Genomic DNA, 18,543 nt, shown 5'->3' on the forward strand with positions numbered 1-18,543 from the left:
TGCAAATCTATCATTTTTTCTTGAGATCCCAGACACCTCCATTCAACACCACACAGCATGTGAGATTATTCACAGAAAAGTGTAAACTTCTGAAATAATCAGAGAGAATCCCCTATAGCTGGGTTTTGAATGCAATCAATACCTCATCATGTCAATGGATGAATTCCTTCGTAAGGAGTGCATCTTGGCTTTTGTTTGATGAGTCAATTTTATTGACAACACAGTTCATTTGACAATGCTTGTCAGATGGCCTTGCTTGTGCTACTGCATTCCGAGTTCTCTTTCACAAATCTATTTTTTTAATAATGGAATGGGTAAATGTGATTATTTAACTATTGCACAAGCAGGTCTGCTATAGTGGAAATGTTGCCTTGCTTTTCTCCTTTGATTAGAAATGGCAGCGTGGCAGAGATGATGTCAAGAAATGGACCATATGTGCAAGAGTGCACAAGTACTGGAGTCCGAGGAGGACATGGAGCGGACAGATGACTGCTCAGATACACTGCGTTACTACCACTCACGTACTCCTGCTGGGTACTAATGTCCCATGGGCGGATGATAAGACCTCAATATCTGTGGATCTTCCTGGACTAATGACATTAACAATCAGCGCAGTTTCTGATTTGTCATCCATGTGGGCACCAGCGCTACAAACAATGGCATTTTGTATATGAAACTGACCTCCCACCAAACATAAATCACTGATTCTTAAGATATGAGACTAAACATGTCCAGTGATTTTACCCACCACACAACCACATTTCTCCAATGAAATTAATCAAAGATGATCACTAGAATATTAAATTATTTTACTCTGTAAGCAATTTGTAGGGTTGATTCCACTGTCATAGGTTGATAGCAAACAGTCATCACTCAATAGCTGGATGTCTAAGTGGTGTCTGGACAATAATATAGATAATATAGATGTCATAGACAATTGGACATGTTTTTGGTCCAGACCTGACCTGTTGAAAGGTTAGGAAGCAGACAGATAGTCTTCTAGCCGCCTCACATCACAGACGTCCGATAAATTTCAGCACATAGAGATTGTTTAACCTAGAAACCTTAATATTGAGACTGTGTCTGTTCCCCAAACTAGTAAAAACCAAAAAAAAATCCCAAACCCATTTAAGGGTAACAATTTACTTGATGTTCAAAAAAATAAAAAAGATATAATAAACAAATGATTAAACTTGGCTTGCTGAATATTAGATCCCTTTCTACAAAAGCACTTTTTGTAAATGATATGATCACAGATCATAACCTAGATGTGCTGTGTTTGACAGAAACCAGGCTAAAACCAGACAATTATTTTAAGTTAAATGAGTCTATACCCCTCAAGATTACTGTTATTAATCATTGTCATTAGGATATGTCCCAAAAACGTTCAAGCTGGCTGTTATTAAACCTTTCATTAAAAAACAACTTGATCCTAGAGAATTACTTCATTACGGATCGATCTTGAATCTCCCTTATCAGTCAAAAATACCAGAAAAGCTATAAAAAAGACATTTCCAGTCAGGATTTAGATTGTATCATAATAGTGAGAATGCTCTCATTAGAGTTACAAAATGATTTGCTCTTTTCATCCAGTCGTGGTTGTCTTTCTATATTAGTGTTACTGGACCTAAGAGCTGCATTTAATACTATTGACCACAACAGCTCTAGATTTCACTGCGGCCTGATGAAATATACCAATTCACAAAACTAACAGAATACATAGTTAAAAAAATAATGACCAATTTCCTACTACTTGATTCTGAAAAAGGATCAAAAACCCACGCACGTAATAACCTACAATACTTTAATAACCAACACTTAATGGCTTCTCTGCTCTGTCTTCAATGTCAGTTAGGAACCTGGGTGTGTTATTTGATAGCAGTCTTTCATTTGACCATATTAGCATGGTTCATACATTTTAAAATCTTGCAAATCACTTACTCTCTAAATGGTTTAGCTCCTCAGTACTTGATCGAGCTCTTAACGCATTATAGTCCTTCACGTCTATACTGTATATATCTCAAAATAATTCTGGCCAGTTTTTAATACCTAGAATATAAAAATTGACAGCGGGCGGTAGGTCCTTTTCCTATTTAGCGCCCAAACTCTGGAAAAATCTTCCATTGACACACTCATTTTAAATCTAGCTAACAAAAAGACTAAAGTGAAGTCAGTTCAGAGTTGATTCAGTTATGTTGTAAAGATCATCAATTATTAAATTAGTTCAATTCAGATATAAAGCAGCTCTGCAGAAAATGTCATCGTCCAGCTCAGTTCAGGTCTCATCAAATAGTGTCAGTGCAGTCAGATCAATAATATTGTTGAATATTAAGTGTCCCCAACTAAGCAAGCCAGAGGCGACAGTGGCAAGGAGCCCAAACTCTATCAGTTGACAGAATGGACAAAAAAAAAAACGTTAGGTGAAACCAGGCTCAGTCCTCCACTGGCCAAACGAAGCAACATGGCATGGTTTAATTCCAGGCTCCATCACAAGTCAGAAGTCACATTGTGGATTGGTGTTAGTCAAAATATTTTAGCCATTTCCTTCTGCTGTTAGCTAGCATCACCAGAAAAACAAAATATTTAATAATAATAGTTTTTCCTCAACACCAATAATTTAAATAATTTATTAAAGTGAATGGAAAATGTAAAAATATAACAATTTTTTTGCAGATTGTTTTGTTTTTGAGGGTGTTGGCATTGAGTTGGAACATTTTGTGAGAAATGTTAAAAACATAATTCCAAATGATGCCTTGATACATTTTTAAACTTTATTTCGATAGTACACTTTAGACATCCTACTAACTGTTGGGTGACTTTGCAACTACATATCAACTGACTCTCACTAATTTGCAACTACATGTGAACTCTCTCTCTAAGAGCATTACTGTTAGGTTAGGGTTAAGGTTAGTAGAATAAGTTGACGCACTTGCAAAGTTACTTATAGTCAGTAGAATGTCATTTGAGGGACCACCAAAATAAAGTGTTAGCATATATTAAGCAGACAGTCTAATACTCGAATGACTGCTAGCTGACATGTAGTTGCAAAGTTACTTAGTAAGTAGAATGCCTAAAGTGGACTATCGAAATAAAGCAATTTTTTGTCCCAGTACTCAGGAATCAGTGAACTACTGATCTGAAAAACGACCAGACATCGTGTTTGTCTGTTAGCCATACAGTAACAATACTGGTCTGTTACCAGCTGATAAGACGTTTGAGAGATCACTGCTAATAACTGTTCAAATCAAACTCATAACGACAGCAGCGGATATGCACGATCATTTGTATGCATATGAATTCCAAAGGGAACATGAGACTGAAAATAATGGAACACTTACAGGATTATAAACTAATTTCATGTGTTGTTTTCTTATCCCCCTGATCGTGCAATTGTCTAGAGAAATATGGCCTCAATTGTTCCTTCTGTCTGACGCTGAATAGGGGATTAACGACAAATCATTCCACGTTTCATACTTGATGAGGACATAACAGTGAGACAATCTATTATTCACACTCAGACATGGGCAGCCATTGACCAACAATAATGAGAGGTGTAATAAAAAGACGAGGGGACGGAAACAGAAGCCAGATGTGGACTGATCACTTAAAATGGTGCAGGTGCACTCTAAGAAAAGTATGTAAATATAAGGAACAATGTACTGTGTGAATATGTATTGTATTGTGTATATAGTATTGTTAGGCGTTTTACCTGTACTTTGAATTACGCATTGCATTGTGTCTGTAAAATGAACAGATAATGTCCTGGCAGAAAATTATCAGCACTTCATTTGTTTGGATTTTTTTTTTTTTCTTACAATGTGATGCTACCATTAGCTCACATTCCCAAATCAAACATGATATTAAATGACATTAACAAAAGTATTTCAATGATTGCTAAAGCGTATCACGGTTTCCACTAAAATATTTACATAAATAATATATTAACCAGATATATAAATATAAATAATATTTTAAAATATTTAGTCTTTAACATTGGTAATAATAATAAATGTTAAACCAAATTACAATTTTATGATTTCTTAAGGATCATGTGACATTGAAGTAATGATGCTGAAAATTCAGCTTTGCCATTATTTATTCATTAGTTATAGCAAAATGTTATATTTAATATATTAAAAAAAAGTCTTGGTGATAATTCATTTTTCAGAGATGATGCAATACAATTTTGTGTTTTGTTCAGTTCCCTAAAATTGACAGTTAATTACAAATTATTTACAAAATTAATGTAAATCATTAATGCAAAGTTCATCAAATATGAGACAATTTCAAATTCATTATTCAGCTCAATTCAGTTCAGTTCAATAAATGTATAACGTTCACTGCTGTTGACTGCTTTGCTGAAACAAGTTCAGTTCAACTATTTAAGCAGCTTTACTGAAGGCAATAGTGTCATAATTCAGCTGAAGTTAGTTCAGTGCTGATTTACGTTGACGATGTTGTCAAATTTATAAGCCCTATTCGCACTGGATTAGTATTACCTGGTGACCTCTAGTAATATGTAATAATTGCGGAGGTTGTCTTTGATCTTAATCCCGTGCGAATCAGCCATGTCTGTAATTTGTAATGTAAAAATTCCCCTGCAAATGAACTACCCTATTTCGCCGAACACCGAGGTCCTGTGATAATATTAGTCCCGTGCGAATCGGCATCTCTGTGATTTGGCAAGCTCGTATATCATTTTTTCAAGGTTTTTGTTTCCTTTGCGGCTTTTTATCCATCTTTCGCGAAGAATGGAGGCTGCGGTGGAGTGTTTTGATAGTCTTTGGGTGCTGGGTCATATCGCTATACCTACACCATACAACTATACAATTTGCAGCTGAAAGCTGAAAACCGTCAGAAGAGCGAAAACAAAAAGAATGATTAGATGGAGATGGATGACATGTATAGCAGCATGCGGTAAGGAACATTCTTCTGCTTATGATATATCTTACAGCTAGACTAGACCTATAACGACAAGACATTTCCAAGCAATAGCCTATTGAAATCATATCCGGGAGAGGACAGTAAATTCGAGCAAAATCACAGGCTTCACTTATCCCGTGCGAATGCGCCACATGAAATTCAGATGTGGGTGGGTCATTTCTAAATCACACGAGGTCCCCATGTAATACTAATCCAGTGTGATTAGGGCTTTAGAAACAAATTCGATTCAGCTATAATGTCACGCCCCTGGGCTGATCTGTCCGTTCTTCCCGGTCTCTGTTGTGGTTTTGTGTTTGTTTGGAGCATGTGGGTCTGTTTTGACAGTTCACCATGTGCTTCTCTGTCATTTGCTGTGTTTCTCCCCGCCCCCTTGTTATCCCATTCATTACCTCGTTATTGTTTCACTCCCCTCACCTGATCATGTATCAATTAATTCCTTCTGTCTCCTATTTAGTCCCCTTGTGTGTGTTGTCTTGTGCCAGATCGTTGTTTGAGCTATGTGTGATTATTGCTCCAGTTGCCTTGTCTAGTGTTCCTCTGTGTCGTGTTGGACCTTTTGCTAGCCTTTTGTTTCATTTTTTATTTTTATTTTTTCTCTACCTCCTCCTGACCTTCCCAGGAGGTTCAGCTGCATTCAGACCTGGCCTTGCTCTCAGTCTCTGCTTGTGGATCGTCTCTTTCACTGCCCTCCTTCACATACTATCTGAGAGTCGCCATTCTCCTGCCGCTTCAGACCGTCGCTGCGCTACACCGCCTGGTTCTGGTTCTTCAGACGTTATGTCGATCTACTGAGGACGCTACCCTGGGACTCCCTCTAAATTTGTTAAGCCTATATTGAGCTCCTGTCAGGGTCATTCACAGACATTTGTGTTTCACTTTTTGAAGAAGAATAACCCTTTTGTTGCCTGCAGTTTGAGTCTGTGTCCTAACCTAACAGAACGATCTGGCCAGTATGGACTCAGCGGGCACAGATCCCCTCAGATCAGCGGTCACTCAGCAGGGCATCCTCTTGGGCCAGCATGCCTCCCAGCTATCAACCACATCTCAGGAAGTCGGGTACTTAAACTCCCAGTTGTCAGAACTAAGCACCCAACTCCAGGAACTACGCAGGGAGACTTCAGCTAACCGAACTGATGCCACTGCCGGTTTATCTGCTCTCCGTCAAGAGCAGGAACCTCATGCTAATAACCCGCCACCCTATGATGGTAACCCTAACTCCTGTCGAGCGTTTTTGTCACAATGCTCTCTGGTTTTCACCCTTCAGCCTCGTCGGTACGCTGCGGAACAGACCAAGGTTGCGTACGTCCTACGTGATGTACCCCAGTACGACTGGGGTACATCTGTGTGGGAGGCCCGAGCTCCCTTTTGCACTTCCTTTGAGGAGTTCCGTCAGGAGATGGTCAAGCTGTTCGACCGGTCAGTTCAGGGTGAGGAGGCAGCGGCTCAGCTGGTACGGCTACGACAAGGAGGTCGGTCAGTAACAGAGTTTGCAATAGAATTCAAGACGTTAGCAACTTCCTGTGGCTGGGATGATGGACCGTGCAGAGCTATGTTCCGGGCTGGATTGGTTGAGGAGATCCAAGATGAGATTGCCACCCATGAGCTTCCATGTGGCTTTGATAAGCTGGTCTGCCATCCAGGAGTTCGGAGATCACTGGCCGCCATCCGCCAGCGATTTTGGTGGCCATCCATGGCCCAGGATGTCAGGCAGTTTGTGTTGGCCTGCTCGGTTTGTGCCCAGAACAAGACTTCTAATCAGCCGCCTGTTGGTCTGCTTCAACCCCTGCCCATCCCTTCTCGCCCCTGGTCACACATAGCCCTTGACTTTGTCACTGGCCTTCCGCCATCAAGGGGAAACACTGTAGTTTTGACGGTGGTGGACCGCTTCTCTAAGGCAGCCCATTTCATTCCCCTTCCCAAATTGCCCTCAGCTAAGGAGACTGCTCAAGTGGTGGTTGATCACGTCTTCCGGATTCATGGTCTTCCGGCAGATGTGGTCTCCGATAGGGGGCCACAGTTTGTCTCCCGGTTCTGGAAAGAGTTCTGTCGGCAGATCGGGGCCTCTACGAGTCTGTCGTCAGGTTTTCATCCTCAGACCAATGGGCAGTCTGAGCGGGCTAATCAGGATTTGGAACAAGCTCTCCGCTGCCTGACATCCCAGAATCCGAGCTCTTGGAGTCAACAGTTATCCTGGATTGAGTACGCCCACAACTCATTGCCGATGGCTGCCACAGGTATGTCTCCATTCCAATGTTCCATTGGGTTTCAACCTCCTTTGTTTCCCTCACAGGAACCCGATGCCGCTGTTCCATCTGCCTCAGCTTTCGTCCACCGGTGTCGTCGCACCTGGAAGATGTTTGAGAAAGCCTTGGCCCGGGCTTCCAGACGAACTAAGGCGGCGGCCGACCGCCACCGAACTCCTGCTCCCCGCTACGTATGTGGTCAAAAAGTATGGTTGTCTACCAAGGACCTTCCTCTCCGGGTGGCCTCTCGCAAGTTAGCCCCCAGGTTCATTGGGCCATACCAGATCACCAAAGTGTTGAGTCCGGTGGCGGTAAGGCTCAAGCTACCTCCTACACTTGGTCGGGTACACCCAGTCTTCCATGTTTCTCGGGTCAAGCCTGTGTTTCGTTCCCACCTTAACCCAGCTGTTTCTGTCCCAACCCCCCCTACTCCCCCCTGTCTAGTGGAAGGTTCCCCAGTCTTCACTGTCAGACAGTTGCTGGATGTCAGACGTCGAGGTCGGGGCTTCCAGTATCTTGTGGACTGGGAGGGTTATGGTCCGGAGGAGAGGTCTTGGATTCCGGCTCGGGATATTCTGGATCGGTCGTTGATCGAGGACTTTTACCGGAAGCGTGGTAGGCCCCTCCCTGGGGCGCCAGGGGGCGCTCCTGGGGGGGGGGGTAATGTCACGCCCCTGGGCTGATCTGTCCGTTCTTCCCGGTCTCTGTTGTGGTTTTGTGTTTGTTTGGAGCATGTGGGTCTGTTTTGACAGTTCACCATGTGCTTCTCTGTCATTTGCTGTGTTTCTCCCCGCCCCCTTGTTATCCCATTCATTACCTCGTTATTGTTTCACTCCCCTCACCTGATCATGTATCAATTAATTCCTTCTGTCTCCTATTTAGTCCCCTTGTGTGTGTTGTCTTGTGCCAGATCGTTGTTTGAGCTATGTGTGATTATTGCTCCAGTTGCCTTGTCTAGTGTTCCTCTGTGTCGTGTTGGACCTTTTGCTAGCCTTTTGTTTCATTTTTTTATTTTTATTTTTTCTCTACCTCCTCCTGACCTTCCCAGGAGGTTCAGCTGCATTCAGACCTGGCCTTGCTCTCAGTCTCTGCTTGTGGATCGTCTCTTTCACTGCCCTCCTTCACATACTATCTGAGAGTCGCCATTCTCCTGCCGCTTCAGACCGTCGCTGCGCTACACCGCCTGGTTCTGGTTCTTCAGACGTTATGTTGATCTACTGAGGACGCTACCCTGGGACTCCCTCTAAATTTGTTAAGCCTATATTGAGCTCCTGTCAGGGTCATTCACAGACATTTGTGTTTCACTTTTTGAAGAAGAATAAACCTTTTGTTGCCTGCAGTTTGAGTCTGTGTCCTAACCTAACATATAAAGCTGCTCTACCTAAGATAACAGTGTCATTATTCAGCTCAGTTTTTTTTCTCAGTCCAGTCAAATTGACATTACTGAATATATTATGTAATCAACCAGTTCTAGAAAGCAGGACTTGCTTTAATTTGGGAATTGATTGCATTGTAAAAAGCAAACAGGGTCAAATTTGATTTCATGTTTACAAAGTTTCCACTCAAAGTTTCCTCTAGTTTCCTAGTCCAAGCATCCCACGCGATACCATAATCAGACCGTTGGTATCATGACTTATTTTGAATGGCAAATCACTAAACCATCCAATCATGAATCCAATCCAATCATCAAGTATTCCGCTAGCAGATCATGATCAGAGCCCATTTCACATTCACAAGCACACTGACATGAATGAAGGCCGTCGATAACGTACCTTATGTTGTAACAGTCATCTCATGCAAGAGTGCAATTCCTTCACGTTTGCCTAATTTTAGCTCCTCAACTCCCAAAGGCTCATTTACCAGAAACAGTCCATGTGGACTGAAACCTACACGCTGTTCCAGAGGAAATTAACAGTGCTGACTGAAATCAAAACGATGCTTTTGAAAAATAAAAAATCAGAGACTAAAAACAAAAAGCTGGTGGAATATAGGCGAATTAGCAAATCGTTATCCCGTGATCAATGTCAACCCCTGTTTCCTCATGTTCATTAATGCAAACTAAAAAGCCATCACAGCCAACTTTCTCTTTGAGCTGCCGGACAGGTTTTCAAAGTCTTCAGAGACGGGCAACACTACCGCTCCAAAGGGGTTACCATAGCAAAAAGCACAGAAAATACCACCTCGCAATTTTATCAGAGTCTTTGATTTTTGAGGCATCATTATGGTGTCATGGCAGGCCACTCGGTGGAATGCCAGAGTGGTTTTTAGGCCAGATGGAGCATGGCTTTGTTAAGCCACGCTGAATAACTTCAGATAGGCTGGCAGATAGTGTAGATTGGCAGACTTGCAGTATGTGTGCTGCCATCTCCTACCTAACAGTCCTTCCCTCTCAGCATGCTTTTTACAGCTCTTAACCCACTCTCCACTCTTTTGTTTAACAAAGATTCATGTCTGCCCAGACACGGAGAACAACACTGAGTGATTTCCTTAAAAGGAGAAAATATGCTCTTTTGGTGGGAAGCAAGATGGATACATTCGGCAAAACTGAACAGGGGCCCCAGAGTGGGAGAGGACAATGTGAAGACACTCATGGTTGTTCACCGTGCCTGTAATAAACATTAAAACAAATGTCAGGTGTCCCTGCATTTGATTTGAAAGGTCAGCGTTGTGCATCAGTGCAATAAAGGACAAAAGAAGAAAAATTGTAGCCTTTGTATGATTGTGCTTTAAAATATTCCATGGGGAGAGTATCGTTTAATATTGAATATATTCAACAATATTATTGATCTGCCTGCATTGACATCATTATATGACAACTGAACTGAGCAGGACGATGGCATCACTGCAGAGCGGCTATATATTTATATGAACTAAATTAATAACTTTTTTTTACAAGAAAAATTAACCATCACTGAACTTACTTAAGCTGGACTATGACGCTATTTTCTTCTAGACACAAACGTTGTTGCATTATTTTCCTGTTATCTCTGTAAAGCTGCTTTTAAACAATCTGTATTGTAAAAAGCGCTATAATAAAAGTGACTTGACTTGTTGCGACAAAAGTCAAATGTCAATATTGCAACCGACCCCCAGTTTCAAAAACTATGAATTAAAAAAAAAAAAATAATTTGTTTAAAACCAGACCATCTATGCATGATGTTTTGCGCAAGCAATTATGGTCAGATTTTGAAACCTATCATAGGGTTATTCTCTTTCTTTTAAATAGACAATATTATTCCCATTCTAAATAGCTTTTGATTTATCAAAAATGTAGAAATGCCCTAGAATGCAAAATGAGTATCACTGTTTTTTTTGTTGTTTTTTTTTGCATTAAAAAAAAGGTCAATGACAATTAACAGTGACCATGATAAAGTAGATGTGCCAAGTTCTAAGAAATGTAGTCTTGGTAGTCATGTTGGTTTCATATGGTTTTGATAAACAATATAAAGATTGTTATCTAATGGGGCTTTATGTAAGAACTTTCATGCATTAATTACTTTTTTTAAATGAGAACTTCCCTGATTTCCTAAGTTGCCTATGAAAGACTGTTTTGATTCCACTTTGAATGATTTTATGTGAAGGACTGTTCTTTCCGGGGGAAATCAGAAGGATGTGTTGGTTACACACGCTCTCGAGGACCTCTCTTCGGTTCAGTGACACATGAAATGAATGTTCAGGATAATGCCAAAAGAGCTACTGTGTCATGTAAAGAAAAGGTATTCATTTAAACTACAGTCTCATTTAGCCAGATCTATAGTCTCAAATATACTTTATAACAAAACTATCATAACTACAATTTTAATGACCTCATCTGTCAACATGATGCCGGTATATTGCAGAGTTGGTGCAAACAAATCCACATCGCTATGATCAGATGCTTTCTCAACTGCTGTTTTCTCACCGCTCTCATTTTTTTTGTGTTTATTTTCTAAATGTCGCTCTCAGCTGCGTGGACAGCGTTGGGATGTTCGTTAAAAGTAAATCGTATTTCCAATTTTTTACTTTTTTTTTTTACTTCTAAACGAAGAATTAAAAAGAACTTCGTTGTGAGTATATCAGAGCACTGAATCATGTTCAGTCTCTTGTATGTTACGTGTGCAGTGCACAAGTGTGGCCACTGGTGTCGCTACTAAGAAGGTTTAATGAATTCTACATACAGCTCCTTTAATTCAACTATCACGTCAAAACTATCACGCTCCTTTAATTAAACTATCACTACACATTTTACTTGCACCTTGAATAAATGTGAGAGTACACATCTTAATTATTTTAAACATGAAATATTATATAATAAAAATTAAATTATATGTATATGTACAGTACCAGTCAAAAGTTTGGAAACATTACTATTTTTAATGTTTTTGAAAGTCTCTTATGCTCATCAAGCCTGCAGTTAAAAAAAAAAAAAAAAAAAAAAAACGTAATATTATGAAATATTGTTACAATTTAAAATAATGGTTCTCTTTTTTAATTTATTTTAAAATGTAATTTATTTTTGTGATGCAAAGCTGAATTTTCATCAGCAAGTACTCCAGTCTTTGGTGTCTTATGATCCTTCAGAAATCATTCTAATATGATAATTTGATACTCAGTTATTATCAATGATGGAAACAGTTGTGCTGTTTAATATATATTTTTGAATATACGTGAAAAAAAGCGGGAGCGTTTGCTTCAGTAAATCGAGGAAAAGGAGTTTCCCCTTTTCCCGCAACATCTGTATCCACGTAAAAATGCATTGAAACTTTAATTAAACTATAGATATTTCAATTGGGTGATTATAATTTAATGTTTTGTGAGGTCTTTTTCATTTTTGTGATTATTTTGCGGTTAAATTAGGAATTATGCAGGATCGCAAAAAAATGCGACAATTTGTTGATTTTGCGTTGTATTCAGCGATCGCGGAATCGCGAAAAACTGGAGGGACTGATATTAAAATGATTTCTGAAGGATCATAAGACACCAAAGACTGGAGTACTTGCTGATGAAAATTCAGCTTTGCATCACAAAAATAAATTACATTTTAAAATATATTAAAAAAGAGAACCATTATTTTAAATTGTAACAAATTTTTAACTGCAGGCTTGATGAGCATAAGACGAGACTTCTTTCAAAAACATTAAAAATAGTAATGTTTCCAAACTTTTGACTGGTACTGTATATATATATATATATATATATATATATATATATATTACCTTTTAAACTTTATTTTTTTTCTGCAAATTTAAAAGGGTATTGACATGAGAAATCAAATTTGCCATGATCTTTTGACATTTGTACCATTGTACCATTTTAAAATTCTGCAAGTTTCATAGCTTGAAACGTCCTCCTCATTATAAACAAAGCATTTATTTTATTTAATCAAGCTCCAAAAATGGCTTGTTTTGATATTGGGTGACCTATGATGTCACACAATAATACATTTGCATAAGACTGCTTCCAGAGTAAGACATTGACAAAAAGTTATACATCATCGCCCACTGGCGTTCAGTCACTTACCGGCTGACATTTGCCTACAATGGATGCGATCGTCGCACCAAAAGAAAATAGAACCCATTATAATCACTGACGCTGTCTACACTGGATACAGTATACAGATGCGCATTCAGTTTCTGACACACTCAACGCACTTGAGTCTGTCGACAACAGGACAAATGAAAGAGTGAAAGAATGTTTGCTTTGAAGCGTCCAGTTTAAATGGCTTGTTTGTGTCTCTGTAAAGACTTCAGAAGGATCCCAGCGTAATGGAAAGTTCCCAAAGAAACTTGTAGAAAGATGAAGCAGCCAGTTATATTGAATATGACAGCAGCAGCATCACAAACCGTAAGTAACGCTTTATCTGTAATTGATGGTTTGGATAATGTTTTCAAAACGCTTAATTGCAAGTGGGTGTTTATACTGTATCCGATGCAATGACGTTATCCAATCAACTTAAAGTCTTAAAGGTCCCGTTCTATGCCCCTTTTCACAAGATGTAAAATAAGTCTCTGATGTCCCCAGAGTGTGTATGTGAAGTTTGAGCTCAAAATACCCAACAGATCATTTTTTGCAGCATGTTTAAATTGACATTTTTTGGGGCTCAGAAAAACGAGCCGTTTCAGTGTGTCCCCTTTAAATGCAAATGAGGTGCTGCTGGACGGCATAGGGGGCGGAGCTTCATGAGCTCGTGCTCAGTCTGTCAGGAAAAATTCATCTCACGGAATGATGATAATATCAGAAACTCTCAGTAACGGCGTTCATTTCGAGTCGGACAATAATGCCTACAGAGTCAGATTGCTGTATAGAGATGAAACAGGTATGGTTTAGTAGTTTAATTACGGTTATTATAACGTATTTGTCATCTGCTTGTAGGCTATGTATCCATTATTTATTAATAGCCTACAAGTCTGCTGTCTGAATGATGATCAAACATGTACTGATGAGTTTAATAAAGTTTATTGTACATCACACAAAAGATGAAGCGTCAGTTTTACTTCAGAAAATCACCGTAAGAGCTGAGTAAACACAGTAGGCTAAGTTATAAGAAGTGCGCAAGTAGCCAGTAGAGTTGAGGGAGCATTCCTGTGGGCGGAGGTTAGTCAAGAAACGGTTCTGGTGATGTCACCAATGCAGGATGTAGAGGGGTGTAGTCCAATCGAGCCGTTTTTTGTAGTCAACTTCTGTTAAATAAAATATCTCGCTTGGCATTGAACTTTGAGCTTTATAATTTTACAGATATTATTTATGCTCTAACAGCAACATTACACACTAACTAAAGTTTGAAACATGGAATCGCATGCAACGGGACCTTTAAAGGAGGGTCAAATGAGGGTAGAAAATTGTTGCTTTCCCTCCTATATGTTTTTTTGTTTGTTTGTTTTTTTTGTGTTCAAAAAAACTTAAACAATATAAGTGAACCTCAAGGAACATATTAATTTTTTTAAAAAAAATTCATGTCATGGCCCCTTTAAACACCTTCAATTGGTCATTTCTATCATGCTCAATGCTGTGGAAAAACGTTGTAAATAGAAACATTTGATGTTACAGGACTATATTTCTAGGCACAATGTGTCATACCCTCTGCACATCCAGCCTTCATATTAAGAAAGTAATAAATGTGAAATAAAAAATAAATCAGTATGAGCATGAATCATCAAATGGTTTCATGCACAGTAATTGTTTTAGTGAAATTAGTCTTGCATGCTCCACCAGTGTTCATGAATACCAGCACAAAGAATGTGATATCTTCACAAAGATGGTAGACATCTGGCTCTCGACCAAAATCCACTCAGCAACAAAAGTAAATATTCACCAGACATGAATACAAGGAGTATTGAAATGCTCACAATCTGTGAAAAAAGACAAGAGTGTAGGGGGGAGATAAGTTGCAGGAGAAATGATGGCATTGCTGGTGAATAAGGGAGGCTTTTGGATAATACTGCTATAGAGATGCAGCTGAGGAGAATATGAAAAGATTCTCATTGGTGCATAGAATCTACTCTGCCTTCCAGTTGAGTGCATTTCATTGCAGTTCATGTGTTTCACTGAACATGTACGCCTGTGTGACTGAAAGCATGATTTGAGGCATTCCGCTTCAATGGAAGCAATACAATCTATGATCAATTTCACAAATATGCTTACTATTTTGAGTTTTTGATGGAGAATCTTAAATATTTATTCTTTTTCAAAACCCTAAAACTACCTGTTTATATCCAGGTTTTGGTTTCCAGATGGTCTCATACTTTTCCCCACATTTCTGCACATTATACCTTTCTAAACTGAATTATGTACTATAAATGTTGTCTGCACAGCCAATTGAAGCTTATTTGCCAATTTGCACTTTACCATTATTTATTTATGCTATGCTATTACAACTCACATGTCTGGTTAGATGCTTGCAAGAACAATAAAGTTGAAACTAATCTAATAAAATATTTATGCTGCAGAAAATAATGTATTTTGAAATGCACGCGTTTTCTTCAGAAAACACATGATCTGCATTAGAATATGCACTTTTTCCCTTTTCAAAAGTTGATAAACAGAATCAACAGGTTGACCGGCTGTGTGTCTATCTTTATGATACATCACATTAGTAAAGCAATGAAGGTAAGGTCGGATATGGTTATGATTACACTCGCACCACAAAACTCAAGCTGTCCAGGTGACTAAGATCACTTGCATAAAATGAGAACAGCTCAATTGCATATGCAAAATGGCATCAGTAATGCAAATCATCAGCACTTTATTCCGGTTAATTTGATGGACACCTTCAAAACAACATTGATGAGATATAAGTGGCACCTACTGTGGGCTCTTTGGGTAGAAAGGCAGGGTGACATGACTGAGTTCGTGAATATCAAAGGCTGTAGGTTCGGCTGAGATTGCCTGTCTCTTGGTCCTCTGGTGCTCTTGAAGGACACTCTGCTTGTGGACTTGTTGCGTTGCCGGTCTTATAACTGATCGGTATTTGTCTAACTCATTCTGAAGCTTCTGGATGAGTTCATCTTTCTGATCCAGCTCTAACTCCAGTTCATCAATAAGCGCGTCTCTCTGTCTCAATTCTTCAATCTTCTCCTGTAACGCATACTGGAGATCTCGTAAAGTGCCCATTTCTCCCCACAGTTAACGATCCGCAGCCGCTACCAACTTGGCGAACGGTCAGTTTTCGGTCATGAAATTAAAACAAACCGCTTTTGCTCGTATGTTCCGAGACAATGTCGCCAAAAATTCGCCGCGCCAATCCACCGGCGTGCTTTCAGATTACTTATACCGGAGGAATGAGCGGGGAAACACCCACGGCGTCTGCAGACATCACATTCGGGTGACGAAGTTTCACAGGGCATTCATATTTTTTTTTTGTCCAAATACGTCAGTCGCAGCTGTGGAGCGCGTCGAGCGCGAGTGGAACGCCATGAACGCGCAGTGAACGCGCTGTGAGAGCAACATGCTCGCGGCTCCCAGACGAGCCAATGGGGAAAGACTCAAGCGCGCACCTGCAACAACCGCTGAGAGCTCTCGTGTGCGCTACCTCTCACGAGCACACATGAGCACATTTCAACAATAGTTTCTTTACCTTAATCAAAGCGAAACTTTCCCCAGTTGAATTATTTATTTTGTTTAGCTATTTAAACTCCTAAAATGTGCAAATCAGACATCAAATTAAATACACACACACACTGCCACAGAAAATGTGCAACCTTAGCTGTTTTCTCATCGATATCTCAGTGGTTAGTAGGCTAGTTTGCAAACCTTTTTGTGAAAGGCTCATTTAATCAAATATTTCATAAAACGCTTTAAAACACTAAACGTGCTTTTTATATTTTTTAAGATACACTGTAAAAAAGTTTTTCATCCTCGTTGAACATTAATTACATCTACTTTTGAGTTTCAACTTGTCATCTGTTATTAAATTCCTGCAATGTCAAAAGAATAGTCACTGTCAATGAATAAGAGAAGCAAAGTGCAAATTACTGTAAACATCTATACGAAATATTGTATATGACCAAAATGTCACTTTTAGTGGTGAAGTTTGGTGAACTGATTTCACCACAGCATGTTCCAGGATCAACACCTTTGTTGATACTGCTGGAACAACATTCCAATCAACCAATCAGATTTGAGGGAAAAGTTTACAGTTTATGTCAAGTTTAGGCTTACAATCAGAATAGGTGCTTCTGCATTTACTGATTTTAGGGATATCTTATGGGTTGGATGTGCGTGTCTGTTTTCACTTTTAACACTGCTGAAAATATTCTTCTAAGGATCTTTTTAAGTTAATATATTAACATCACTGCTGTATCTCATTGATGTGCATTTGCTGCAGACTCTCACTGTCCAGTGATGATTAAATACAACACTAATGATGCCCATTATTGTTTAACCTACTGCAGCTTTACCTCTATACTTCATCAGCACAGAACATGATGCTCTCTAACGCATGATTCTTCTTCACAGCCCCTATAACATCATCTGGATCCTTCCCATCAATAGGTGACCAGCTGGGGCTTCATTTCACCTCATTAACTGCCCCACCGTCTGGTTGGGGAGGGGGGAAGCTAACAATGTAACTGAGAATTAAATTGCTGCACTTGTCTGCCATCTTGCTGACTATCAGAAAGCCTGTTAGATAGAAACCTGTGGAATCCTGGAACATTATAATTACAAAACAGGGTTATTATCATTAAATAAAACTAAAAACTAAAACCATAAAAATCTAATTTCATTACTTGAAACAAAATAAATGTTAACTGAAATAATATATGTATATGTATATTTGTATTACAGGTAGTTGCAAAGGCAACAATTATCATTTTCGTTTAATTTAAGTTGAAGTAGTAAAATAACTAAAATAAAATAATAATTAATAAAATAAAATAAACTACTAAAATGACAAAAAAAAAATACAAAAAATTGAACTAAGTTAAAAAAGAAAGCAGAAGATGTAAAAATAAAATCTAATTAAAACTATAATAGTATGATTTTAATAAAAAAATCAACCGTGCTCTCTTGTCTTGTATATTGTCTCGTTTTGTGTGCATTTTTTAATTGCATCAAGAATTCATTTTGTAATTCACACTGGTGTTTCCCTCCATGTGTTATATAAAATAACAAAAGATTTTGAATGTTGAGTGTGAATCACAACTGAACTCTTGGTGTAATTAGAACAAAATTTGATCAAATAAATAAATAACAAACAAAGAAACAACACTGCTTCAAAAGAACTAAAGGATATATAAAATGATATACATGGAAACTTTTAGCTTAATAATTATTAGTGTATTAATACACACACAATGTATATATAATTAACGCAAGAAGAACACACAATCTTTAAAAATAGGATCAAAAGCGTCCTCTAGTGGAGAAAGTCTACAACAACCAGACAGAGATGAATAAAGATTTAACACGAATTGCTGCAAATATAGCTACAATAACATCAGGAACTGCTTTATATATAAATATGTATTATAATAATATGAAGGTTAAGCTGTAGAAATCATGTTTGCAAACTGTTATATTTGTCTTTTTCACTGCACTCTGTAGTTTGCACAGTATTTGCACAACATTTCTTGTTTTGTATGTTAATAAAGTTGTTAATAAATGTCCTGAATCTTGAAACCCACAATGTAGCACACACACCTCACTAGGGACATTATTCAGTATCTAGTCCATGCCTTCCTTTTAACTGATTTCCATGAGCACTGTCCTAAATGAATGTGAATCCCATTTATCATGCGTAGCAGAAAAGACCAATTAAGCACTATTGATGATGAGGCTCTGTCGTTCTCGCAAACCATTTACACGAACTGCAGATCAAAGTGTCTGTGCCAATGTGGACGTGAGAGACGTGATGCTAATGTGGAAGGCCTGAGCCCGT

General features: G+C 38.8%; 1 protein-coding gene across 2 annotated transcripts in view; it reads right to left on the minus strand.

The window, feature by feature from the left end:
• LOC308706881 (cGMP-dependent protein kinase 1-like) overlaps positions 1-18,543 on the minus strand; it is a 144,641-nt gene that overhangs the window by 122,053 nt on the left and 4,045 nt on the right. The window contains exon 1 of one of the 2 annotated variants that reach the window (XM_081392753.1): positions 15,472-16,192. The exons of the other annotated variant lie outside the window; for it this stretch is intronic. Within the exon in view, the coding sequence (XP_081248879.1) occupies positions 15,472-15,776 (305 nt within the window). The 5' untranslated portion in view covers positions 15,777-16,192. Of the gene's footprint in view, positions 1-15,471; positions 16,193-18,543 lie in introns of those variants that run through there. 2 annotated transcript variants of the gene reach the window in all.

The sequence above is a fragment of the Scardinius erythrophthalmus genome (assembly GCF_964197995.2).
Source record: "Scardinius erythrophthalmus genome assembly, chromosome: 18".
NCBI classification, from domain to species: Eukaryota; Metazoa; Chordata; class Actinopteri; order Cypriniformes; family Leuciscidae; genus Scardinius; species Scardinius erythrophthalmus.